Here is a 22,459-nt window from a genome sequence, read left to right on the forward strand (position 1 = left end):
TCAGCTGGCCGTCCGCTGGTGTTTACGGTGAGAGCTTGCCCCAGTGGGCCGACGCTCTACTCTGATCGACTCGCTGTCAATCGTTGAGATGGTTGAACCGCCAGAACTCGAAGATTCGGACGATCCCATCTTGATCAACGCAATGCGTAACCGATATGACCCAGGTTGCCGGATGAGTAGGCCTGGAAATGAAAAGTATCCAACGGCAAGGCGACATGGCTGGCTTCGAGCCAGGCTGGGTACACACTCTTCGGGGATCGGATGAACAGAATCGAACATTTTCTGGCCAGTTAAAGTACCACATTCGGCTACTGTCCGCTCTCCGCTGCGGGAGTCCGCAACTAGAGATACCACGGCAAGTAGCCGGGAAGTATCAAGGTTCCTGTAGCTCGCGGCCATATCTGCCGTTGGGAGTTTGAGGCTGACCATGACAGATGCTTCGACTGCTGTGCCAAAGATTATGGCTCTCTGTGGCTGGCCAATGATGTCCAACTCAAAGGACGGTCGTTCTTGGTTGTTGTTGCTGCTGGAAGATGGTGTTGAGGATGACTTTCGGCTGTGGCTCGACTCTTGTTTCGAAGATTTGCGGGATGAGCTGTGTTTCGATCGCTGCTTGTCGCTGTCTTCGGTCTGACGTCTGCTACTACTCCGTCCTTTGCCAGCATCGACCACGCGTGGGCCATGGCTGTCCCGCAGATAGGTCTTTTGCGTGGAGTCTGACATCGTGGAGTCTGGTGGTTGCTGATATGGAAGTGCGATGATTGAATCGAGCGTTTCAGATCGTGAGTTGTCCAATGGAAACTGTAACTGGATCAGTATTGTCTCACTGCCACCTGAATAGGCAAAAGAGCCTATGTTGAGCCTACCGATAATATGGTGTAGCAACTTGAAACCTTTCGCGGAAGTAAGGGCTTTGAAGATAATTTGTAGAGATCCGGTAGTTTGGCTGAAGGGTGGAGGAAGACCGAACTTGAATGACGAAGTCGTTGGCACTTAGGAGGTGGTTGTTGCTGTTATATACAGGACGTCCAAGGTTCTTCGGAAGATCTTTAATCGACGAAATTAGCCCTTCCTCACTCAATAGTATGGTGTCGCGCTCGCTCTGACCCTGCACAAAGCGTAAAACATGAAAGAAGGCAGGCCCAACGTCAGTTGGGCCGCTCTAGTCTGGCGAACGATGCGGCACGTCCGCCCTGCAGGCTGGATCGGGCAATGCGCATGCTCACGCTCATCCAGATGCTACTCCATCCCACGCCCATGGCTTAGCGTAGCGCCACGCATGAGAGCGATTGTCCGACAAAGGTATCCATCCATCAGACTGAGGAGTTCCCGGTCGCCCCGCAGGTACGGGCTTACTGGGGAGGCTCGGCATCATCTCGCTAGTCGATGCAGGCTGTTGTAGCAGTCTGACAGTCGCCAATGAACTGCCCGTTTCAAGGGCCGCTTGTTGATCAACCACAATCTCTTCGAGAAACGATCTGATCGTCCCGGAGGCTCAAGCTTCGTAGAGCCCAGATCCATGGTATCGGGGAGATCGCTTCACCCTGCCAGGGCATCTTATTGCGTGTACTGGATCAACCCAGAAGTGCGTCACTACTGCAAGACACGGCGACCTCTCCCACACTCGACCGCCAGACTGCATTTCAAGGAGCGTATGCCTCGCACCGGTTGTGTGCCTCTGGCTTTCCATACGTCCGATGACCGAGCATTTCCGCAATCTCACCGTCTCTGTCCAACCCTAGCTCGACCAGTGAATTCCGATGGCTGTTAACGTGCAGCGGGCTCAGAAGCCACTCCCGCGGAAAGAGCTTCCGGAGCACCGCCGTCTGATCGAAAGGCCATGCGATCCAGTGCATTGGGCCGGTGCGGGATGGCACCGGCGCCACCACGATCAACAGAGATTCCCATGGTTAACTGATCAGGACTTTGCACATTATTGAGATGTTGTGTAGTCGAGCAGCCTARTCCTATCTGGGAGATCGCATCGTCTGCTTGCGTGATCGGCCCGTTGCATGAACCCTGAGCCGATCGTATTTTGTCTCAGGATTGGCGAAAAGGATCTGTCAATTTGTCCAACGAAATGGTTGATGGGCAGAAGCGCGGCGCAGCCCTGACGTGTGTGTAATAAGTGCTTAATCGACACGCGTGTTCCCTGTCGCCGCCCACTTGATCTCGATCTTGAAGAGCATGGGGCGAATCCGATACGCGCTACGGCCTGAAACATTCGCGGCCTTCGCGCGACAGCAGTGCGCCATTCGTTCCTTTTCAAATGCAGCTATGCACGAATGTGATCGGCCGTTGCTTAGTAGGCAAGCGTCAGCGAAGCCATTGCGACACCTGCCTTCTACGTTTGCACACGCGCAAAAGGCATGGCAGACGCCGTGCGTGCGTCTTCCCTCCCACAATGCAGGTACCAGGTGTTGAGCATCACACGAGCCTGCGGCGACCTTGCTTCAAAAGACATGTGCCTGACTGGAGTTTGCGGTCAGTGGTCCTCCTCGTTCGGATTCGTACTCTGCATTTGAAAAGCCCAACGCTCAGATGCGGACTGTGCGAACACCCGTCCAATATCCCCATCATGATGAAGGAGCGGCGCGTTCGACTATTGGGACGCAGATACGAGATCTTGGTCGACACTGCTGTGACACAACCAGCCTGTGATACACCTGCCGTTCAGGGTCACACCCTCAAGCCATTTTCGATTCAACGACAAGGCATGCTWGCCCAAGTTCTGCATTGTCTTCATTCAATGGTCGCAGCAATGTGTTCGGATGCAATCTGGTCCAGTAGATCTTGGAGCGTCATCTATATTAGTGATCTCCGGTCTCCGAGTACAATGCTGGCGCGCCCGGAAACGGCCCATGAGCCGGAAATATTCCACTGGCTCGCAGTCCATTCATCCAGGAGAGCTGTTGCAGTTGATGGCATGGCTCATTCCTTTGAGGATCACCGTAGCCAGGATCTTGCCCGGCCTCTTCGTGTGTGCGATTGTATCCTTCATGCAGGATCCAAGGTGAGAGATGAGGCTGCCTTGATCATCGAAAAGCGTAGCTAGCAGTGTGAAAGCCTCACCGAAAAGCGTGTCGACGGTAAGGTGGGCGAAAGAAAATTGCTTGCTGCTTTCCAGTGCCGTGTCGGCTGTTGAGGCTGAGGCCGGAGTCCACACATGTAGTGACATGGCTCAATGCGCACGTCCTCACGTGCGCTCGTACATACATTGCCTTCCGAAGGATATCACGTCAAAAAGATCAGTGCTAGTAGCCATTTTGCGGCCTCGGAATGCAGGGCCAGGTGCCGCAAGCCTTTCGAATTTCACTTATGCCACAAGCCCTCAGAATCTTGAACGCCGATCTCATACCCAAGTAAGACTTCAGTTCCACCTCCTTCCCAGCCACGATTGCCCGAGGCTGAGAGCATGAACCGACAAGACGGATCAATGTGAATAGCCGAGATCATACCGCCACGATGGCCTGGCACAATGGTGAAGGGTACCTGCTTGTGGCGTGTCTCGGCTTGCGCAAGATCGTAAATGCGCAGAATGTCCTGTGAAGCGCTACAATGTCATGGAGATTAGCTTTTTGAGTTTACGCTAGAGCAGGGTAGGGTGCAGGACTCAGGTAGAAAGGACTCAGATACGTACCAGATCAGGTGCTTCTTGTTCGGCATTGCGCGCACTGCATACACAGGGCCGCTCCCTTGTTGAAATCTGAACACACGCTTCGGCTCCGACTGCTTGCTCCCCAAGTGGTGGATCGAGTACTCATCTACTGTACAACCTCTTCTGCCAGCATAGAAGAAATTGCCATCAGGGCTCCAACAGGCGCCCGTACACCACGGTGCAGTTCCGCCATATGGCTTGATCGTAGCGATGGGCGCAGCTACTCTCCTATCCCAGATGCGAAGGGTCCCGTCGATCGCTGCATCGAGGAATGTAGATTCAGACTGTGGGGGCAAATCCGACCCTGAAGATCTCGTGTCTTCGTTGGTCGGGGGGGCTGTGAAAGGTTCCTCTGAATGCGGAAGTCCGTTTGTGACTACAGCCATGGGCTGCTCTGCCGCTTTTAGATGCTCGTCACCTGCCGCGGCCGCATCGCTTTGACCGTTTATCTGATCATCATCGACAGCTTCACGGGCAGCCCCTGGGGCCGGACTAGCCTGTGAAGGCTGCACTGGGCCACCATCACCCATGCCAGTCATTGCCGCATCCTCAGCCTCGTCCGGTGCATCTTGCTCGGTCATCTCATTTTGAATAGCTCTGGAGATGTCATCGTCGTCGTCCCCAAAAGCATTACCTCCACCTCCGCCGCCAGTATCGTCCCCAAATAGAGAACCATGATCCCCATCGCCAAAGAGGCTACCCTCGGGCGAGCCCACAGCATCTTCGTCGCCATCGGTGTTTCTTGACTGTCGTCGGCTGATACCATTTGTGAACGTGCCGTTTGTCTGTGGCCTGTCTGCATTGTTGCTGGAGAAGTTAGAACCCGCAGGCTCCGGTTTGCTCTCTGAGACCTCTGGCACAGGTGCGTCGCTCAGCGGTCGCATCTCGATCGCACTGATTTGACTGCCTGAGCCCAGGAAAGACCGCTTCTTCTCACCTTTGTGCAGATCCCAATCGCAGATCGTCTTGTCCCAGCTACCAGACAACACACTCGTCTCATCTTGTGCTAACGACAAGACTGACACAGCGCTTGTATGACCTCTCAATGTGTGTATCCGTGTACCCGCCTGATGTCTGCATGTCTGAAGATTGATGGCGCCGGATTCCAACCCCGACAACAGCCAGACCGCTTGGTGTTGTGCGGCTAAAGAATATACTGGACTTATCCACTTCGCTTCGTCGCTTCGCGATGGCGGGGTCTGCGGTGTTACCTCTTCATTTTCCCAGTACGTGAGTAACGAGCCTGCCTTCATGACACTGTCTACGAAAGGGTGCTTCTGCGCAACAGTGAGGGGCACCTTGCCATTCGCGGTTTCAACCCAATTKAACATCCGTACATAACCATCCGTTCCACCGGAGAAGACCCATCGCATGTCCGGAGTCGCCGTTATCGCGTTGATCGATGTACTTTGCGGTGCCGCCATGGTGGGCACGATGTCGTACGCCTGCGCGGTCAGGGCTTCCGGCCGAACAGGAGGGATGAAAGATGCGACTCCAGCGCTACCAGGTGATCTCGTTGCCGGGCGTGGAGATGGTGATGTCAAAACAACTGCAGGATTGTTCCCGGTTTCTCGGTCTCGACTTGTGGATCTTCGGATGTGAGTATGCTGGCTAGGTCGCCGCGACGGCGAGTCTGGATCATTGTTATCGTCGTCGTCATCGTCGTCGTTGTCGTTATCGTTGTCATCGTCGCCCTCATCGTCCTCGTCCTCGTCGCCGGCCCCGTCAAGGTCCTGGTCGGCTTCCTGTTCCTGATCTTGGTCACCATCATTGACGTCTTCCATATCCTCATCTTCATTTTCATCCTCATCTCCAGAGCCGGCATTCGGGTCGTTGTCATCGTCGAATGAGGCCATCGTGGTGCGGAATTATATCCTGATCGCGCGCGCTGAATGTCGGACGCTGAAAGAATAAGCAAGCGCTCGAGTCAATGAGCCAAATGAAGGAAAGAGACCTGATCGTCATAACATCATTGTAAAGTATACTTTCTAGATGATTGCGCTCGTGATGTGAGTACGCTGTTGCATTCAGTGTCACGTCGACGTAAGGTACTTGGAAGACGCGCAAAGCCACGGAGCTCCGGATGTATCAAGTGTTAAAACTGTAAATCCAAAAGCGAGACCTCTTGTGTTGAGGTTCATACCTCACGATCGATAGATAGAGACTACATATGTTCGTTTCGATTATATTTAACGCTCCGCTTCGGCCTTGGAACTAGCCCTCCGCTTCGCTATAGGAGTTCTTAGACCTCGCTCCGCTCAATTATCGTTTAAAGATCTTTTATCTATACCTAGTGCTCGAAGCTTAGTAAGGTAGAAGCTACACGTCCCATGTCCCGGCCCGCAGAAACCTGGAATATGCTAAAACTCCCTCCGTCGCCCATGCCTCCCTTCGCATTACCACACCAGCGGTCCTCGACGAGCAGGTCTCTCCGGCACCCAGACTTACCAGGCCTGAAATCATCATTCTTGATTGGATCGCGCCGAGTGACTTGATTCATGCCGCCTTTGGGCTCAGACTCCATCACAGGAGGGCGATGGCCGCTGGGAATGCTACAGTCACGACGGCAGACGACATGACGGGAACTTGCAGAACGGACGTATCACAGTATGCTTGCGTTAGACTTATTTACGCAGAGGTAGATCTATTGGGTATGGGACGGGACGCCTCCGCATGTTGGGTGAAGTGAAGCGATGATGGTACTGTAAGTTGCGTGAATATGATTTTCTTTCAGTCAAGTGAATATCATGCCCCCCACCCGCGCCACGCCGTCAATGGTCGGGCGTGAGGTGGCTTACGGCAATGTTTGCTGCCGGCTAGCTGCGTAATCAACGTGCTTCGTGCTTCGATTCACGTCCCAGTGTCTTTCTCTCCTTCAATCCTTCTCTCTCTCTCTCTCCCCAGATCAGAAAAAGAATGCGCCTACCGCTAAGTCGAGCAACGAAGATTAGTCGCAGGCGTAGAGAGGCTTCTTCTCGCCGATAGTTTGCCCTCTCTGCAGGTGGTGAGGTGAGTTTGCCTCCCATATCCTCTCTTCCCACCTTTCCATCTTTGTCCATCATCTCACGACCGCATCAATCAGACCGTTGGGCTGATTAGCCTGCCCTGCATTTGATTGTCGCCTGCTCCATCGAGACCACAAAAGTGGAGTCAGCGAGCAAACGCACGCACGCAAACACTGCAGCTCAGACCTGCACCACCACTTCCATCAACACACATCACCCTCATGCATGCAACCCATCGTACATCATCGACTTCATTGACTTCATCACTGACTGCTGCAGTGAATATCGCAATCATGAACGAGAGCTTGCCGGAGCGGTTCAAAACCGCGAGACGCGGCCCACAAACAGGCCGCATGCATGCGGAAGTGGTCTTCTTACCACCAAAGCTCAATCCTCGAGTGCGCAGCTACTATGAACAATCGCCAGCAGCCGGAGGTAATTGGCTACTGCGGTCAGAGATTCCTGGATCCGCGGAGATTATGGATCGTGAAGAAACGAGCAACTCCTCCTCCGACGTTGTCGAACTCCCGGCGAACAAGCCGCTCGGTCCGTTCGCATCCAAGGAGGACTACCTTCACACACACTACGAGCTGTTGCGAGAGGACTCACTTCGGCCTCTACGCGAGGCAGTTACTGCAGTGAGGGATAAGCCGAAGGCGCACGAGGATGAGCACGATGGCAAAATCGGCATCTACGAGAAGGTCAGTCACCTCGCGCCGTCTAGGGGCGACATTGCTAATATTTGCAGGTTCATGTCTGTGGCATTACCTTGGCTACTAAGGGCGTTGCCTCTCGCATCACATTCAGTCTGCTTCGTACTGGTAAACAGATCGCCTGGGAGCAATCGAAACGCCTTATCACTGGCAGCTTGGTTGTACTCACTCCAGCGAAAGACATGTTCCAACAGAAGGCCATCGTCGCCGTCGTTGCAGCACGTCCCATCGTAGGACTTGAGCAGAATCCGCCCGAGATTGACATTACCTTCCTCTCTGAAGACATCGAGGTTGATCCATCTGCTGAATTCGTTATGGTCGAAGATCGTGGCGGGCTGTACGAAGCAAATCGGCACACTCTACTAGCCCTCCAACACATGATGACAGAGCCCTTCCCGCTGGCCGAACACCTTGTCTCGATTCAACGCAACGTTGCTCCGCCAGAAGATGTACTGAAGTCACCAAAGACCGATCTGAGCAGTGTCATTGTCAACTCAAACTCCAACAACCAGACCTACGAGAACTTCAACATTCTCCAGCCGTGGCCGATGCAACTTCAGAGTGCGCTTGATGAGTCGCAGCTCTCTGCACTACGTCAGATCCTGACCAAGCGCTTGGCTGTTGTCCAAGGTCCGCCAGGAACAGGCAAGACGCATGTGAGCGTAGAGGCAATCAAAGTTATGCTCGCCAATCGCAAAGACGAGGATCCTCCCATTGTCATTGCCTGCCAAACCAACCACGCCATCGATCAGATGCTACGTCACATCCTCAAGTTCGAAGAGGACGTTGTGCGGCTTGGCGGACAGAGCAAGGACCCGAGAGTCAAAAAGCGAACCCTGTATGAAGTGAGGATGACAACTTCAGAAAATCCTCCTGCGGGTTGCCTCTTGGGCGGGGCGAAGTTAAAGATGAAGAGGATGAGCAAGGACCTGACAGTCCTTTTGACGCCTCTTCAGCCTGACAAGAAGCCACTAAACCATCGCACACTCGAAGGACTTAAGCTTCTTTCCCAAGCTCAGGCCGACTCTCTCGAATCAGGCGCCTCGGCTTGGGTGCAAGAGAAACTGTCCAATCCGAACGACGCACGCTCGCCATTCATCGTCTGGCTTAACGACAAGCTAGTCCCAGTGCCAATGAGACAACTTCCAGAGAACTTTGGCTTCGATATGGAAGACACTGATCTGGAATTCGAACAGTTGAAAGAGGCCGAGGCCGAGAACGCCGTCAAGGACGACGACGACATTGAAACCCTCAACGGGGACTATCTTCCTCTCGCAGACAACTTCACCTGCCGAAAGGTTCCTGGAGCTGGAGAGGATGACAAAGCCAAGGAAGCTCTGAAGAAGCAAGACATGTGGAAGATTCCCGAGGCTAGTCGTGGTGCTGTCTACCGCTATCTCCAGCGAGAGCTCAAGCAGAACATCACTCTTGCCGTCCGTACCAAGGCAAAGGAGTACAACACGGAGGCGAAAAAACGCCAGATTGGTGGCTGGGAGCGCGACGAGCCCATTTTGAAGAGGCAGAAGATCATTGGAATGACCACCACTGGATTAAGCAAGTATCGTGGCCTCATCGCCGCGTTAGGTGTCAAGACCATACTCATTGAGGAGGCAGCCGAGACTTTGGAGGCTCCAGTCACCGTCGCTTGCATTCCTTCGATCCAGCAGCTCATCCTCGTTGGTGACCACCTACAGCTCCGCCCTCACTGCCATGTCAGATCACACGAGGATGAGCCATGGAACCTCAACATATCTTTGTTTGAGCGATTGGTTCAGAACAATGTGGAGTACAAGACACTCACCCGGCAGCGACGCATGATTCCAGAGATCCGCCGCCTTCTCTATCCAATCTACAAGAGCATTATCCAGGACCATCCATCTGTGACCAATCCACAAGATAGACCCAACGTCCCTGGCATGGGTGGGGTCAACTCATTCTTCTACACGCACAGTTGGGACGAACAACGCGACGATCTCATGAGCACTGTCAACCCGATGGAGGCTGATATGATTGTTGGTTTCGTGGAGTATCTTGTGTACAACGGCGTGAGCACTGACGACATTACCGTCCTTACTTTCTACAATGGACAACGCAAGCGTATTCTGTCCAACCTTCGCCGCACAATTAGCATGGGAGGTCGGAGATTCAACGTTATTACCGTCGACTCTTATCAGGGAGAGGAGAACAAAGTCGTGATTCTCAGTCTCGCTCGTTGCAACAAAAACAAGAAGATTGGCTTTCTCGATGTTGAGAACCGGATTTGCGTGGCACTCTCTCGCGCACAGTGCGGGCTCTACATTTTCGGCGACGGCAAGCTGCTCTACGACGTTGAGGGCGACTACAAGAGTACCAAGGTCAATGGCATCAAACACAAAGCCAAAAAGCAAATATGGAGTCAAGTTTTGCAAATCATGTCAGCCCAGAAGGGTAAGAAAGAGGAAGTCCCGGCGGTGCGGCCAGCACGCTTAGGCATCCACCTCCCTCTTTGCTGCTCGAAACACAACATRGTCACGGAGGTCAGCCAGCCCGAGCATTTTCAGGACCTCTTCGGCGGCTGTAAGAAACTCTGCAACGACAGACTCGCTTGTGGCCACCCTTGTCCGCTTCCATGTCACCCGATTCCTCACAACCTGGTGAATTGCAGTGTGTGTCCGAAGATGGCTCCACCTACAAGCCACTGTCTCAGAGACACATCCCAGGTCCAAGATGGCAGAATTGTAGCTCACTCGCAAGACTCTTCAGCCTCCCGTTCTTACGGCTCGAACGCAGACTCTTGGAATCTCTACTCCACCCAGGAGTCCACACGTGTCGCTCAGGCAAAGAGCGACTATGTGCCACTTTCYCAGCGCTCCGGTACAGATGTGGACAGTGCTTTCGCCAGTATGCCAACGGTCGAGCATCACGTGCCCGCGCTTCTGATCGAGACGCCCACCGCTCACAAAGATGAGGCTGAGGAGAAGCTGATCGATTTTGACGATTGATTTGAGGGGGAAAGTACTWCGAAGAGACATGAACCGCCTGGTAGACAATAGTAGTAACATCGCCTCGCTCCAATGCCACCTTCATAGAACTTGTCCCCGAAAGCCCCGCTTTCTAATATCGCGCGTCAGCGAGACTCCCAGCGATGACTCCAAGAAGCCCGAATCGACAATTGTTTTGGAGGGACGATGTTCCAGCATTGAATGATGCCGTGAGGTAAACCGTGAGCGCCTGACCAATGGGCGCATTGTCATGAGGCAGGACGTGAAAGCATGTTAACAAATATACATGAGCATTACCCCCACCGTGGTTTATCGATATCGCTCCTTTCAATCATTGTGTGAGCTATGATCGCTGCGGAGCCACGTCTGAGGGCCACAACCGAGAATTCTCGGGCTTGTTCTAAAGCCACTCTGGATCCTCGCATCTTCTGTGGTACGTTCTGCAGTACTCGGTGGAGACTCGACGCTGATTCTCCACAAACTGTAGATGTGTAACTATCCACAAGAAAAGATGCCGTTGGTGTTGGCTGCCCCCGCCTGCATAGGAGCATTTGTAGCTTGCTACTTTCCACCTAGATCCGGATTGGCCGGACGAGACGATGGTCGGACGACGCGTGCCGCAAGGACTATGGTGCGTTCTGGTGCTCGTGAAGAACCATGCCCGCCAGTCTCAAAGCTTGTCAAGCAACTTCCGCTTGCGCCTCTCCAGCAGCTCGGCCTCGACCTCCTCCGCAGACGGTAGTTTCCAGCTCACTCCATCACCAGCGTCTCCAGGCAGTACCTCCCACTCTGCATCGTTCATCTCGTCCTCCTCGGCCATAAGCCTCTCGAATGCCTCCCTCTCCTTCTCCGCTTCATACTTCGATAAACTTCCATCTTCTTCGTCCAAATTGTATCCATAGTATCCTGCATCAACCTTGGCCCGCAGATCGTATCTTGTCTCCGTCTTCTCCTTCTCCGGCTTCTGCGTAGCAGCCTCAAACAGCTCTTTCACGCCAGGCAACTCCCTTGCCCGACCGAAATACCTGTACCCTTTTCCTCCACCCTCTACAACTCTCCCTTCATCATCCACCATCTTCCCACCCCCCCGCATGTAGTTCGGCCCTCCCAGCTCTCTGATCCGTACCTCCCAATGCCATTTTTCGCGAAAGAGTTTGTTGAGTTCGTCGTTGATGTCGCGGATTTGGTAGYCGCTGAGCGCCAGATCCTGGATTTTGGAGACCTTTCTGGAGATTTCTTTTAGCACTTGTCCGCGCCAGCGCTCGCAGACGGAGACGTCGGTTTGATGAGATATGCCTTTTGGGCGGGGCGTGCGGGAGGTGTCGAGGATTCCGAGGTCAGATGCTTGTTGTGCGCGGAAGCGAAACAGCATGGACTGCGCTTTTTCTGCATTTCGCGCCATTGTCGTGGTTGTGCACCTGGTAGTGGAATGTGGTGGWCTAAGTCGTGTAGGTAGTCGCGAAGGAAGCGACGGGATGTATGGGATGTCACTTCAGGGTTAGGACTAGGGTTGGGGTAGTGCGTATTTTCTGTAAACTTGGACGACCTCAAGCACGATCGAGAACAGGAAAAAGCAAGTGCTCGCAAATGATTGATGTTCTCAATACCAAATACTGTGTCGGTCTCTCCGGCTCAAAATATGCAATGTCAGGTTATTTAGGTGGTCCATCAACAGCGCGTGCCACGATATCAATGAACTATTTTCCCGGCCTCGACGCCAAGGTACGTGTTGTTTTCACCACACTCGTTCTCAGGTTGGAGAGTCTCAAGCTTCTCGTCAAGCAAGCCTCAGTCCAAATCGACCAAAGAATCAATCACGCTGCGTCTCCGGTGTCACCCGCTCTTCCTATCTCCCAAGTATTCAGTCGATACCAATAGCGAGTGCTGCATGATCGTGCAATGCCATTATGACCATGAGAACGTAGCATCAGGGACAATATTGAACTATTCCGCTTGCTGTGCTATATAGGCGAGACACAACGTGGATCCTAGAGACTTGACTTGTGGATCGCGCCGACTGCATTCCTCTATGCTATGCTCTACTGGAAAGAGAATTGGGAGAAAACCGATGAACTCACATTTCACAAGAGGTGAGAGATGGGAGATTCATATTGATGCAACCACTAATACACGACTCACTATTCACACAATCCTATCCATCTCGCCACCTCTGCATCAGATCAGTGCTTGACCCTTGAACATGCCCTCCCTAACCTCTCTGACTACATCTCTCCGATCGTGCTTTCCCACAAGCACGATGCCTCTTCCTCTCCTCCCCATTCGCCCCACTCTCCCCAATCGATGAATGAAGTCGATACTTGTATGCGGGACATCATAGAGCACGACATGTCTAACCAACAATGTGTCGATTCCTCGGGATCCGATGTCCGTCATAACTAGCACCTTAGTGTTCTTCAGAGATTGAATGGTAGGCCTGCTCAGTTGGCCGGGTTCGGTGAGGCCGGAGGGACTGTATGCCGCAGTCTCTTCGATCTTCTTCGTTGCTCGTAGTGAGGCAGGAGAGGCAGGGGATGCGCCAGACTTTGTCCTAGGAGCAGAAGGAGAGCCAGTGAAAGCTCCCAGGGTCTCAGCTAGCTTCCTCTCATCGCTGTCTCTTGACAAGGCACTGGCATCAATTCCTTTTGAACGTAGATATTCCGCCAGCTCAATGGTCTTTTCCCTTTCGTTCACAAAGACGACAATCTTCTTTTCGAATTCTTCGCCGGCTTCCGCGGCCTCCTTGCCGATATCCCAGATCGTTTGCGCACACGCCAGATCCCGATTCCCCTGGTAGGGCACCTTCTCGATGTCTACCACGCTTAGTTGCACACGTCGAGGTATGGCATGGAGGTTGGGAGTAACAAGACGGGTAACTTCTGGGTAGCGTTTATTCAGAAAGGAATCCAGACTCTTCGGTATCGTAGCCGAGCACAGGATGAGTCGATGCAGGGAGGGAGCGCAGCGATCAATGATGGAGGATGTGATCGGAGAGAAGGATCGATCCAGAAGAGAGTCTGCTTCGTCAATGATCAGGTGTGTGACACGGGAGAGGACATTTGGGTCGGATTCCGTAATTGATTGAAGGAGATGAGGGGTGGATATGAGGATGTCTATGCCTGAAGGAGAGAAGAGCCGATTGCGAATAACGGTCCCGGTGAGGGAAGAGGAGATCATTGCTGAGCGAAATTTGACGGTATGCGAGAGGGACTTCGTCAGAGCGCCTACCTGTGAGACCAATTCGGAGGTAGGTAGGAGGATGATGGCGCGGGGTCGGCCAGAAGTGGGATGAGGTGTGTCCGGGGAGGGGAGAGCGAAGGGGTTATGCTTGACGGGCTGAGGAGGGGCATAGTTGGATGCTTCTTCCGAGATGGTCGCTGCAGCTGCAGGAGGCGCCTTCTCCAACTCCATTTCAGCCAATTCCGCCCTCTTGATGGCATCAATCACTGGCAAGACATATGCCAATGTCTTACCCGATCCCGTCTCAGCAGCGAGCAAGACCGGCTGCATTCCCTTCTTTGCCACCAACGGCGTCTTCTGCTTCCTCCTTTTCCCATCTTCTTGCCCCAAAATGGCAGGAATGGCCAATCGCTGAATGGGCGTGGGTGAGACGTCCGTCAAGCCGCCCAAAGCCTGCGGAGAAATGGAGTCCTGAATGACGCGCAGCAGATCAAAGTCGGCAAAAGTGTCTCTGTCCGCCAGTTCCTCCTTGACCCGCCCTCGTTTCTCGTACGACACATTTGCCAACGCGCGCTGCATCTTCAGCGCCTTCATCGGATCCGCTCGCTCCTTTTCCGGTTTCCCACTTCTTGCTTGGAGAAATTCTCGCGTCCGTCGCTTGTGTTCAGCTGCTGAGGTTTTCTTCGCCGTCGCCTGCTGCACTTCTCGAGGGACCGTCGTGCGATTCATCCCGCCCCAGGGACTGTTTCGTGAGCGTCGCGTTGTGGGCTTCTCCTTACCATCGGGAGTCGTGGCCGTGGGACTGCGAGCAACGCGCTCGGAGAGAATCATGCGCGAGGGTTGTCGCGCTCGCTTTTGTAGCGTTCCCAGATTGCGCGAGGACTTCCATTGTCGTGCGGTGAAGGGAACGGTTGGCCTCAAGGAAAAGGCTTGAAGTAGGGCGCTAGCCTCGCAGATGGGACATATGGTTGCGGGTGAGAGACGCATCTTTCGATGGATGTGAGAAGAATCACTGCACTGCAGCTTTCACATGCTCGGGCAAGATTTCTCTCGAGACGTCAGATCGGATCGTCCGGGCATGAAAGCGAGCTAGTTTCGCTAGACTCGATCGAGGAATTACTCTTGTGTGTCCCATTTCTACAGCATTACATGAGAGAGTCAACGCTAGAGTTGTGGACGACCTGTTCCACAGAAGTCAGTCCTCACATCGTCACTCCTAGGTAGCCACTCCATCTCAGTCAGTGCTTACGGATGCAAATGCAACGAGTCACGGAGCACATTGAAGTTGGGTTTGAGCAGCGTCGGGTGTGACCAAGTTTGTCGATTCGCTTCGGGACCGGGCGTCTCCCGATCACCGTGGCAACACCCATAACGGATTTGGCGCAGTGGACCACCCCATCCGCCTTGTTTGATGTTTGATGTGCGCGGCTGAGAGCTGCCTCTGACTTGCATTGTATCTCTTCCAAGCACAACTTTCTCACCACTGCATCTTGCTTGCATTCACTGCACCCATTTCGCTTCTTGCACCCACACAGTGGGTCTTATGCTACTGCGCGCCTTTTGATCTTGTGCCTTCCAGAAGCCTTGAACTTCGCTTCTCTCCGACGTTGAAACGGCGGTGCCCGTGCGCCCATTCCTCACTGTTGACTTTGGCGCATTTTGCTGGGACGCCGACACGCCCACAACCCGCATTCCTCGCTCGCGCCTAACCGCCGGCATGGACAGTGTATGCACTTCCCGAGTCCTCTACTGAGCATCAATTTGAATCGTGTGGTCATCGCCGTACTTACACCATGGTKCGCCAGGTCAAGCCGCTGCGCATCAGCAAGGGCACTCCCCATGCCTCGCCCACCAAGTCCACCAAGACTCCGCTGGCCGAGTTGGCAGGAACCAGTCCTCGCCGCAACTCGCCTTCCTATAATCAGGCCACCCGGGTATGTCTTGCCTCGAGCTTTCATTTTACCCTTGCTGACATTCCTCACAGAAGATGATCGTCTCGCAAGATTCATCGCCGTTCGCAGACACCGCCACTTCTCCCACAAAAGAGTCATCGCCGCGCGCATTCTGGACAGGCCGCGATCCCATGTCGCCCTCTCGCTACGACTCTGAGAACACGCCCGAGCAGCGCGAACCCTCCCCAGGCCCCTTCTCTCCCAAGCGACGCGCCAGCATCGAACGTCTGAAGATCGCTGGACGTGTCAAGACGAGCAACATCTTCGCGCTGGAATCCCGAGATCAGTACGATGTCAACAACACACCAGTGGTCGAGCGCCCAAGCGCCAATCGACCCATGAGCCAGAGCTTGCTGAACAATAGCTTCACCCGATTTGATAGCTTGAGAAAGGAGAACACGCCATTGCGCAGCCCGCAGTCCCAGCGCGGCCACAAGCGGACAGAGAGCGAGACAGCACTTCACATCAGCTCCCCATCTCACATCAAACACGATGTCCCTGCATCACCCACCAAGTCTGCACTTTCGCGCWGCAGCCAATTTGAGTCTTCTCACGAGCAGGACAATGCTATCTGGTCGGATGGCGACGATCGCGCGCCTACTCCTCGCGCTTTACACCGCCACCATAAGAGCGTTACCTTTCACGAGAACCCTCAAGTCAACGAGTACACACATCCAACACCAGAGCCATCCCTCTCAGCCACGTCAGAGTCAAGGGAAGGAAGCTGGGACTCTGAAGAATACTATGATCCAGACTACAGCTTCGAGCGTGGTAGCTCGGCAGACCGCCATCGCGATGACAGCTTTGATGAGGATTTGGAGAATGCCGACAAGACTCCGGTAGTGCTCCCGGAAGATTGGTCCCGCATGTCACCAGAAGCGGCGCGTCGGGACCTGATTGATGAAGGTGACGATGTTTTCGAGGGCTCTCCGGAGCCGGAACGTCCTATCTTAGGCCGTTCAGAGAGCGTTGCTTCGGACGGCGAGTCCCGTCCACTTCCACCACTTCCGGGCTTCATGAGGGACCGCCAAAGTCTCAATGCCGCAGCCGAGCGCGCCTCGATGGCTGCACGCAGCTTGCCATCCCCTCCAAAACGTGCCTCGATCAGTCATTACAACGAAGATGGTCCATCATCCAAGCACGGGGATGTTGAAGAACTCACCATCACAAATCTAGACACAGGCGAGTCGAAAGATGTCCATGTGAATGTCGAATCAACTGAAGTGGAGGATGACTCTGTCGTTGCCGATTTGGCCGACTTTGCCAACTCTCCACCAAAAATCTCACGAGAGAGTATTCTGCGCAAGGTCARAAAGTCCAAGTACGAGTTCGAGCCCGAGGATGAAGATGCTTCCGATAATGAAGATGACAGCCCTGCTCGTCCAACGTATGCCGAGCTAGCGAAGATGCACCCAGACGACCCCATCCCGTCTCGTGAAAACAGCCGCGAGACTAGCGATGATTACACCAATGCGTATGCACTCGAGCGCGGCCGTCTCCGCGAAGACGAAGTTGAGATCAAGGAGGAGCCACTCGAAGAGTCTGGCATCGACCTTTCCACCATTCCGGCGATCGGCGAGACGCCTGGTGCTGCGCCTGTAGCGGACTATCAGCGCGAGTCTTCTGTTCTGCGTCACGATGTCAGCTTTCCGAGCGATGATGAAGACGAGTCTGGATCCCGCTACTCTTCTGTCGAGCCTGATGCTGAAAGCACAGAAGTCGAGGTGGAACCAACCAAGTTTGTGGAGCCCGACGAGAACGATGAGGGTAAGGAGAGTCTTCAAGATGCAATGCAGTTGCTTACAGTCAAAGACTACGCGGCGCCTGAACCTGCACCCGAGCCTGCTATCACTACCAAGCCTGAACAGCATTCAGCTCCAGCTCCTCGCGATTTCATGGGCCTGCCAACTTACCTCAGCACAGGAGGGTTCKAGGGGATGGATCAATACTTCACCCCGACGCCTCCAGCCTCCAATGACAACACCAAGCAGCTGGACATCATTGCTGATGCGCCCGTGCTTGCGCCAGCTCCTGAGCTCAAGCCGACCTACAAGGACCTTCCACGTCCCACTTACGACGGTGCCGAGTACTCACCAGAAGGCACCCCTGAATCTGTCGTCCGCCAATCAAGCAGCGAGTTTGAGCCCCTCGACGAGGAGCCAGTGCCGGAGCCAGTGCCCGAAGTTGTAATTCCTGAACGTCGTGCAACCATCAGAACTGGCGGACTCTTGAAAGCTCGCCCGTCTGCAACGCCTGCAGATATGCGCACGATGGCCGAACAGAGAAGACTCGTTAGTGCCGAGCATGCTATTCCTTCCATCCCGCAGGCATACCAGGCTGAGATGGAAGAGACGACCGAGGTCAGCGAAGACCTGGAAACCACCTCGTACTCCTCCGAAGGCAACGAGTCGAAAGCAGATTCCGGTCTTGAACACAGCCCAGTTTCCAAGGCTCAGGACAAGGAAAGCCGAAAGATGAAGCTTAATCTTGACATTCCCGCCCTTGATGCTGATAGCAACGGCAACATTCTTGGCTTGGATCAAGAATTTGAGCGTGTGATTGAACAACAAAAGGTGCGATACAACATTCCTTCCGCCGCTGAAGGACGTGTCCGCACTGCGGGCTTCGCTCCTGACGCCCCCGCACCCTTTTCGTCTCACTTTGACTACAGTGGCGTCCGAACTAACATGTCATCTCCTACAAAGAAGGKCTACCTCATGCGACAAAACACCAAGCTTGTCATTGCCTCCAATCGAAACTTCTCCAACGACAGCGGCGGCACGAACCAGTCGAATGAGCATTCTGGGCCAAAGTCCCCCACAGGCTCACGACCCAGCTCAAGAGGCGGTAAGGGAGTCTCACGAAAGGGAAGTGCCGAGCAATTCCTCAAGACCGAGCCATGGAATGGAACCGCCAGACGTAAGAGCCAGAGACAGGCCTCTATTCAGCAGCACAGCAACGGAACCGCGCCGCCACTTCCGGGTCAGCCCAGCGCATTGGGAGTTCTCAATGAAGATTTCGCTGCCGGCACCAGCAGCATGGAGGACGATGTTGGTGAAGGTGTTGAGCGCGGCCGTCTCTTCGTCAAGGTGGTTGGCGTCAAGGATTTGGACTTGCCCATGCCCAAGAACGACCGTCTCTACTTCCAGCTGACCCTCGACAATGGACTTCATTGTGTGACAACCTCCAGCTTGGAACTGGGGAAGACCGCATCAATTGGCCAAGAGTTTGAGCTCGTCGTGCTCAACGACCTTGAGTTCCAACTTACCCTGACCACAAAACTGCCTGCCCCACCTGCCGTTAAGGCTCCCACTACGCCCTCTTCGCCATCAAAGATCAGGCATCAGAAGTCTTCTAGCTTGTCTCGCTTCCTGACCAGCCCGAAGAAGCGTGCTGAGCGTGACCGACAGGAGCGGGAAGCCGCAGAGGCAGAGGAGCGCCGACAAAATGAAGAAGCTCGCCGAAAGCGTGCCTCCGTTCAACTTACTTCATGGGATCTGCTCCACGACCTCGTCAACCCCTCTGACGGAGCATTTGCGCGTGCATACATCAACCTCAAAGCGCACGAGAAGCAGTGCTTCGGCAGACAACTCACCGTTGATATTCCCTGCTACAATGAATGGGCGCTGGAAAGCGACTCTGCAGTCGTAAACAGTGTCCGCAGCAAACGCGGAAACGTCGGACCCATTCGTCGTCCTCCTTACGTCGTCGGCCAGCTCGAACTCCAACTTCTGTATGTGCCCCGTCCCGCAAATGCCGCGGACGAAGACATGCCAAAGTCCATGGGCAGTGCCATTCGCGAAATGTCCCGTGTGGTGGAGACAGTTGATATTTCCCACGAAGGTCATCTCAGCCAGCAAGGAGGCGATTGCGTCCACTGGCGGAGAAGATTTTTCCGACTCCAGGGTGCCAGACTGACTGCGTATCATGAGCACACGCAGCAAAAGCGTGCCGTCATCAATCTCAGCAAGGCGACTCGCTTAGTGGACGACAAGAGCGCTCTCGTCGCGAATCCAAATTCTGCAAATCCCTCTAGCAGAGGTGGTAGGAGAAAATCTGCTTTCGCGGAGGAGGATGAGGGGTATGCATATGTTGAGGAGGGATTCCGGATACGCTTTGCAAACGGTGAGACCATCGACTTCTATGCCGACAGCTCTGCTGCCAAGGACAAGTGGATGGCAGCGCTGTCCCAGGTCATTGGCAAGCCAGATGTCCAGAAGAAGAGTGCGACGTGGACGGACCTGGYGCTCAAGAGGGAGAAGTCGGACCCCTCGGCGTCCTCGGGCGCAATTCAAGGGAGTGGCAATGGAGTTGAAGTGAGAGACTTCACCAAGCCGCCTGCTCTACCGAGAAAGAACTCGGAGCGGAAGCCAGTCAATGCTGCCGCTCCGGCAAGACCGGCGACGAGTTATGGCTTGAGGAGTCCCGACAAAAAGGCCAAGGAGGCTGAGAGGCCCCGCACGCCGCCGATGAACCCACGAAGGGCTGGCAGGGAGCGAGATCAGGTCAAGAGTATGATCTTCTAAGTCCTGGGGCGCGGGTGTATTATGTGTGCAGGAACAAGAACAAAGTCTTTGTCTCTCTCTTTTTCGATGTGTTTTGCGAAGGAGTTTGGGATGGATGGGGTTGTGTAATGAGTGACCGGATACGCTCTTGAGTTTCTCTTTCTCTTTCTGTGAGGATGTGTAGAGGTGTGGAAATTGAACATATCTTATGAGTCTCGTGCCGTGTCAGGTTTWCTGTTCGGTCTTTGGCCGTTCTTGCTGATGCTTTGGTGAGAGTATCAATGGCGATCGATATTGATGATTTGGTGGTGTTCGAGGGGTCGATAATACTCCGTCTCTTTGCATMGAAGTCTGTTCAGACCCGCAGACTCCTCTCAAGTATCAGCGAATCAATCCCGGTTGATGTCGTTCTAGGTAGAGAGTGCCCCTGTGACCATTCGTTAGGTTGGAGATGTCGTTTAGGGAGTTTGAGGGGCGGGAGTGGGTATTTTGATCTTCGAAGGAGTGGAGAAGAAGAGCGAGGAAGGAGGTGAAGCTGGAGATGAAGACCGATCGTGCACATCTGATACCCGACGTTCTCGCAGGTACGTAACTCATGATTGCATGCTACATCACTCCACCATCTCATTCTCCTCTCTGGCTTTCTCATATGATGAGATGTGAGGGTAACTTCGGACATTGCTATGGAGACAAGGTCTGCTAGATCGAACTTCAAGGCCACCATCTGACGTGAGCTAGAGACACCAAGGYTTCTAGCTGACATGAAGAACTCCCTCAGGGACAGGAATCCATAACCAACAGATGCCCTTTGCTCAGAGACCGTGCTGTGCACGCTCCCATGTTCTCTGCGCACGCTCCCATATTCTGCGCACGATCCTCATGGTTGTCGTCATGAATTCACAACAGTACAGGCGAATCCCAGCCAAAGAATCTCATTTCGGTAGCGGAAGGGGAAGCTCTTGTCGGGAGAGTGGATATTGATGGAAATTGGCGAGGTAGGGAAACGGGGCCTGCAAGCGATGCTTCTTGCATCGTGATCCAGTGCTTGTACATATATCCATTTTCGCGGCTCGAAACAGAAAAAGTGCCGTGATATCACCAACCAGCGACGCGGAAATGCTCACGCCAACATGAATCGATGCAAGGAGTAATGCATGCAATGAACATCAATCACCACTCCTTCTGGACTTTCCCCAATTCCCGGCTCCTTACAGAATCGTTCGCCCAATACTCCCCAGACACACCACCCAAGTCATCCAATGCCAGTCGAACAGGGATCTCACTTCCTTCCGCGACTGTTTTTGGCGCATGTTTCCCTTTTGAGATAATGGAATCGCCCATGTCTGTAGACACCCACCCAGGACAGCAACTGTTGATTAAACATCCTGGGTTTTCGCGAGCGAGAATCGCCGTGAGAGCGCGGACCAGGACTTTGGAGATGGAATAAGACCGGCCAGGGGTGGCGAAGCCCGCCTCAACTTCGGTGTGGGTCCGGACGGARGACTGGGTTGGATTGTTAGCAAGGATGTCTTTTAAGCGGTTGCTAGGGACTTTTCCGTGAAGAAGAGTCGTTTGCACCATGATGGACTTGCCTCGAATTCTTGTGCCAGAGTCTCGAGATCCTGGAGTGTTTTGGCATTGCGGAATCGGGACTGAATCTCTTCGCTGTAGGGTTTGAGGCTCGAAGCTACGGAGGCGAGGTTGACGATCCGACCTTGAGGAGCGAGGTGAGGAATGAGTGCTTTGCACATCTAGTTGTCAGATACTATGGTCAGCGCTGGATATCCAGATGGGAATTGCCCGACCGACACTGAGAGTCCCGCGATAATTAACATCAAGAGTCTGCTTCGCGTTCTCGAGATTGTACTTCAGATCTAAGTTGATGCCAGCATTGTTGATGAGTGCATCGACCTGGCCATGGCTCTGCACGAGATTTTTGAATGCGTTGATGCTGTCTTCAGATCCGACGTCGAGCTGCGAGTAGAGAATTTCATGGCGGCCGTCACGGGAATCCAATTGAAGATTTTGGCCAGTCCTTGAAGTCGCGAACAATTTCATTGGTACATCGTCTCTTGACAATATACGCTTCGCGATTGCGTTCCCAATTCCTCGATTCTGTAGGCTGTTAATGAGGCTCATTGTTTGCTCTCATGGAGTTTTGGGAGGACCTACTGCGCCTGTTACGACAATGAGTCGATGGTTTGACATGGTGTGAGGTGATGGRATGGCCCGCTGCGAGTGGAGAGTACTTTTTTGATCAAAGGAGCGCGAGGCAGACATCTACATATGATGATGCAAGTTGAAGATGTCACCAAAAGCTCGGACCAAGTTTGATGGTTCTACAGTACATACGCTTCCTAATCACCAGAAGGTGCAGCCGCTTGATCTACCCGTTTCATAATCATGTCCTTCGTCATAAGATGTACTTTACAATCATTGCCTCGTTCCTCATCTCGTGCCACAGCTGG

The 22,459-nt window shown here is 53.7% G+C and overlaps 7 protein-coding genes; 2 read left to right on the plus strand and 5 right to left on the minus strand.

Moving 5' to 3' along the window:
* Positions 1 to 723, minus strand: RCC_12263 (uncharacterized protein; the record flags this gene model as incomplete). The annotated part of the gene is made up of 1 exon (XM_023766036.1): positions 1 to 723. One exon carries the CDS (start codon positions 721 to 723, stop codon positions 1 to 3), a length of 723 nt encoding a protein of 240 aa, XP_023621804.1.
* Positions 724 to 3,312: 2,589 nt separating this feature from the next.
* Positions 3,313 to 5,514, minus strand: RCC_00840 (related to transcription factor (SPT8); the record flags this gene model as incomplete). XM_023766037.1 has 2 exons in its annotated part: positions 3,313 to 3,553; positions 3,641 to 5,514. The coding sequence occupies 2 exons, from the start codon at positions 5,512 to 5,514 to the stop codon at positions 3,313 to 3,315; spliced, it is 2,115 nt and encodes a 704-aa protein (XP_023621805.1).
* Positions 5,515 to 6,956: 1,442 nt separating this feature from the next.
* On the plus strand, positions 6,957 to 10,357 carry RCC_00841 (related to DEAD box helicase involved in nonsense mediated decay, putative; the record flags this gene model as incomplete). XM_023766038.1 has 2 exons in its annotated part: positions 6,957 to 7,364; positions 7,412 to 10,357. 2 exons carry the CDS (start codon positions 6,957 to 6,959, stop codon positions 10,355 to 10,357), a joined length of 3,354 nt encoding a protein of 1,117 aa, XP_023621806.1.
* A 670-nt stretch (positions 10,358 to 11,027) lies between these two features.
* On the minus strand, positions 11,028 to 11,759 carry RCC_00842 (related to pre-mRNA splicing factor; the record flags this gene model as incomplete). Its single annotated transcript, XM_023766039.1, has 1 exon — positions 11,028 to 11,759. One exon carries the CDS (start codon positions 11,757 to 11,759, stop codon positions 11,028 to 11,030), a length of 732 nt encoding a protein of 243 aa, XP_023621807.1.
* Positions 11,760 to 12,532: 773 nt separating this feature from the next.
* Positions 12,533 to 14,521, minus strand: RCC_00843 (related to RNA helicase, mitochondrial; the record flags this gene model as incomplete). The annotated part of the gene is made up of 1 exon (XM_023766040.1): positions 12,533 to 14,521. One exon carries the CDS (start codon positions 14,519 to 14,521, stop codon positions 12,533 to 12,535), a length of 1,989 nt encoding a protein of 662 aa, XP_023621808.1.
* Positions 14,522 to 15,251: 730 nt separating this feature from the next.
* On the plus strand, positions 15,252 to 20,012 carry RCC_00844 (uncharacterized protein; the record flags this gene model as incomplete). XM_023766041.1 has 4 exons in its annotated part: positions 15,252 to 15,260; positions 15,340 to 15,468; positions 15,519 to 18,059; positions 18,192 to 20,012. 4 exons carry the CDS (start codon positions 15,252 to 15,254, stop codon positions 20,010 to 20,012), a joined length of 4,500 nt encoding a protein of 1,499 aa, XP_023621809.1.
* A 1,149-nt stretch (positions 20,013 to 21,161) lies between these two features.
* Positions 21,162 to 22,199, minus strand: RCC_00846 (uncharacterized protein; the record flags this gene model as incomplete). XM_023766042.1 has 4 exons in its annotated part: positions 21,162 to 21,494; positions 21,584 to 21,742; positions 21,801 to 22,106; positions 22,164 to 22,199. 4 exons carry the CDS (start codon positions 22,197 to 22,199, stop codon positions 21,162 to 21,164), a joined length of 834 nt encoding a protein of 277 aa, XP_023621810.1.
* Positions 22,200 to 22,459: the final 260 nt, after the last annotated feature.

The sequence above is a fragment of the Ramularia collo-cygni genome, assembly GCF_900074925.1.
Source record: "Ramularia collo-cygni strain URUG2 genome assembly, contig: RCC_scaffold01, whole genome shotgun sequence".
Classification (NCBI taxonomy): Eukaryota; Fungi; Ascomycota; class Dothideomycetes; order Mycosphaerellales; family Mycosphaerellaceae; genus Ramularia; species Ramularia collo-cygni.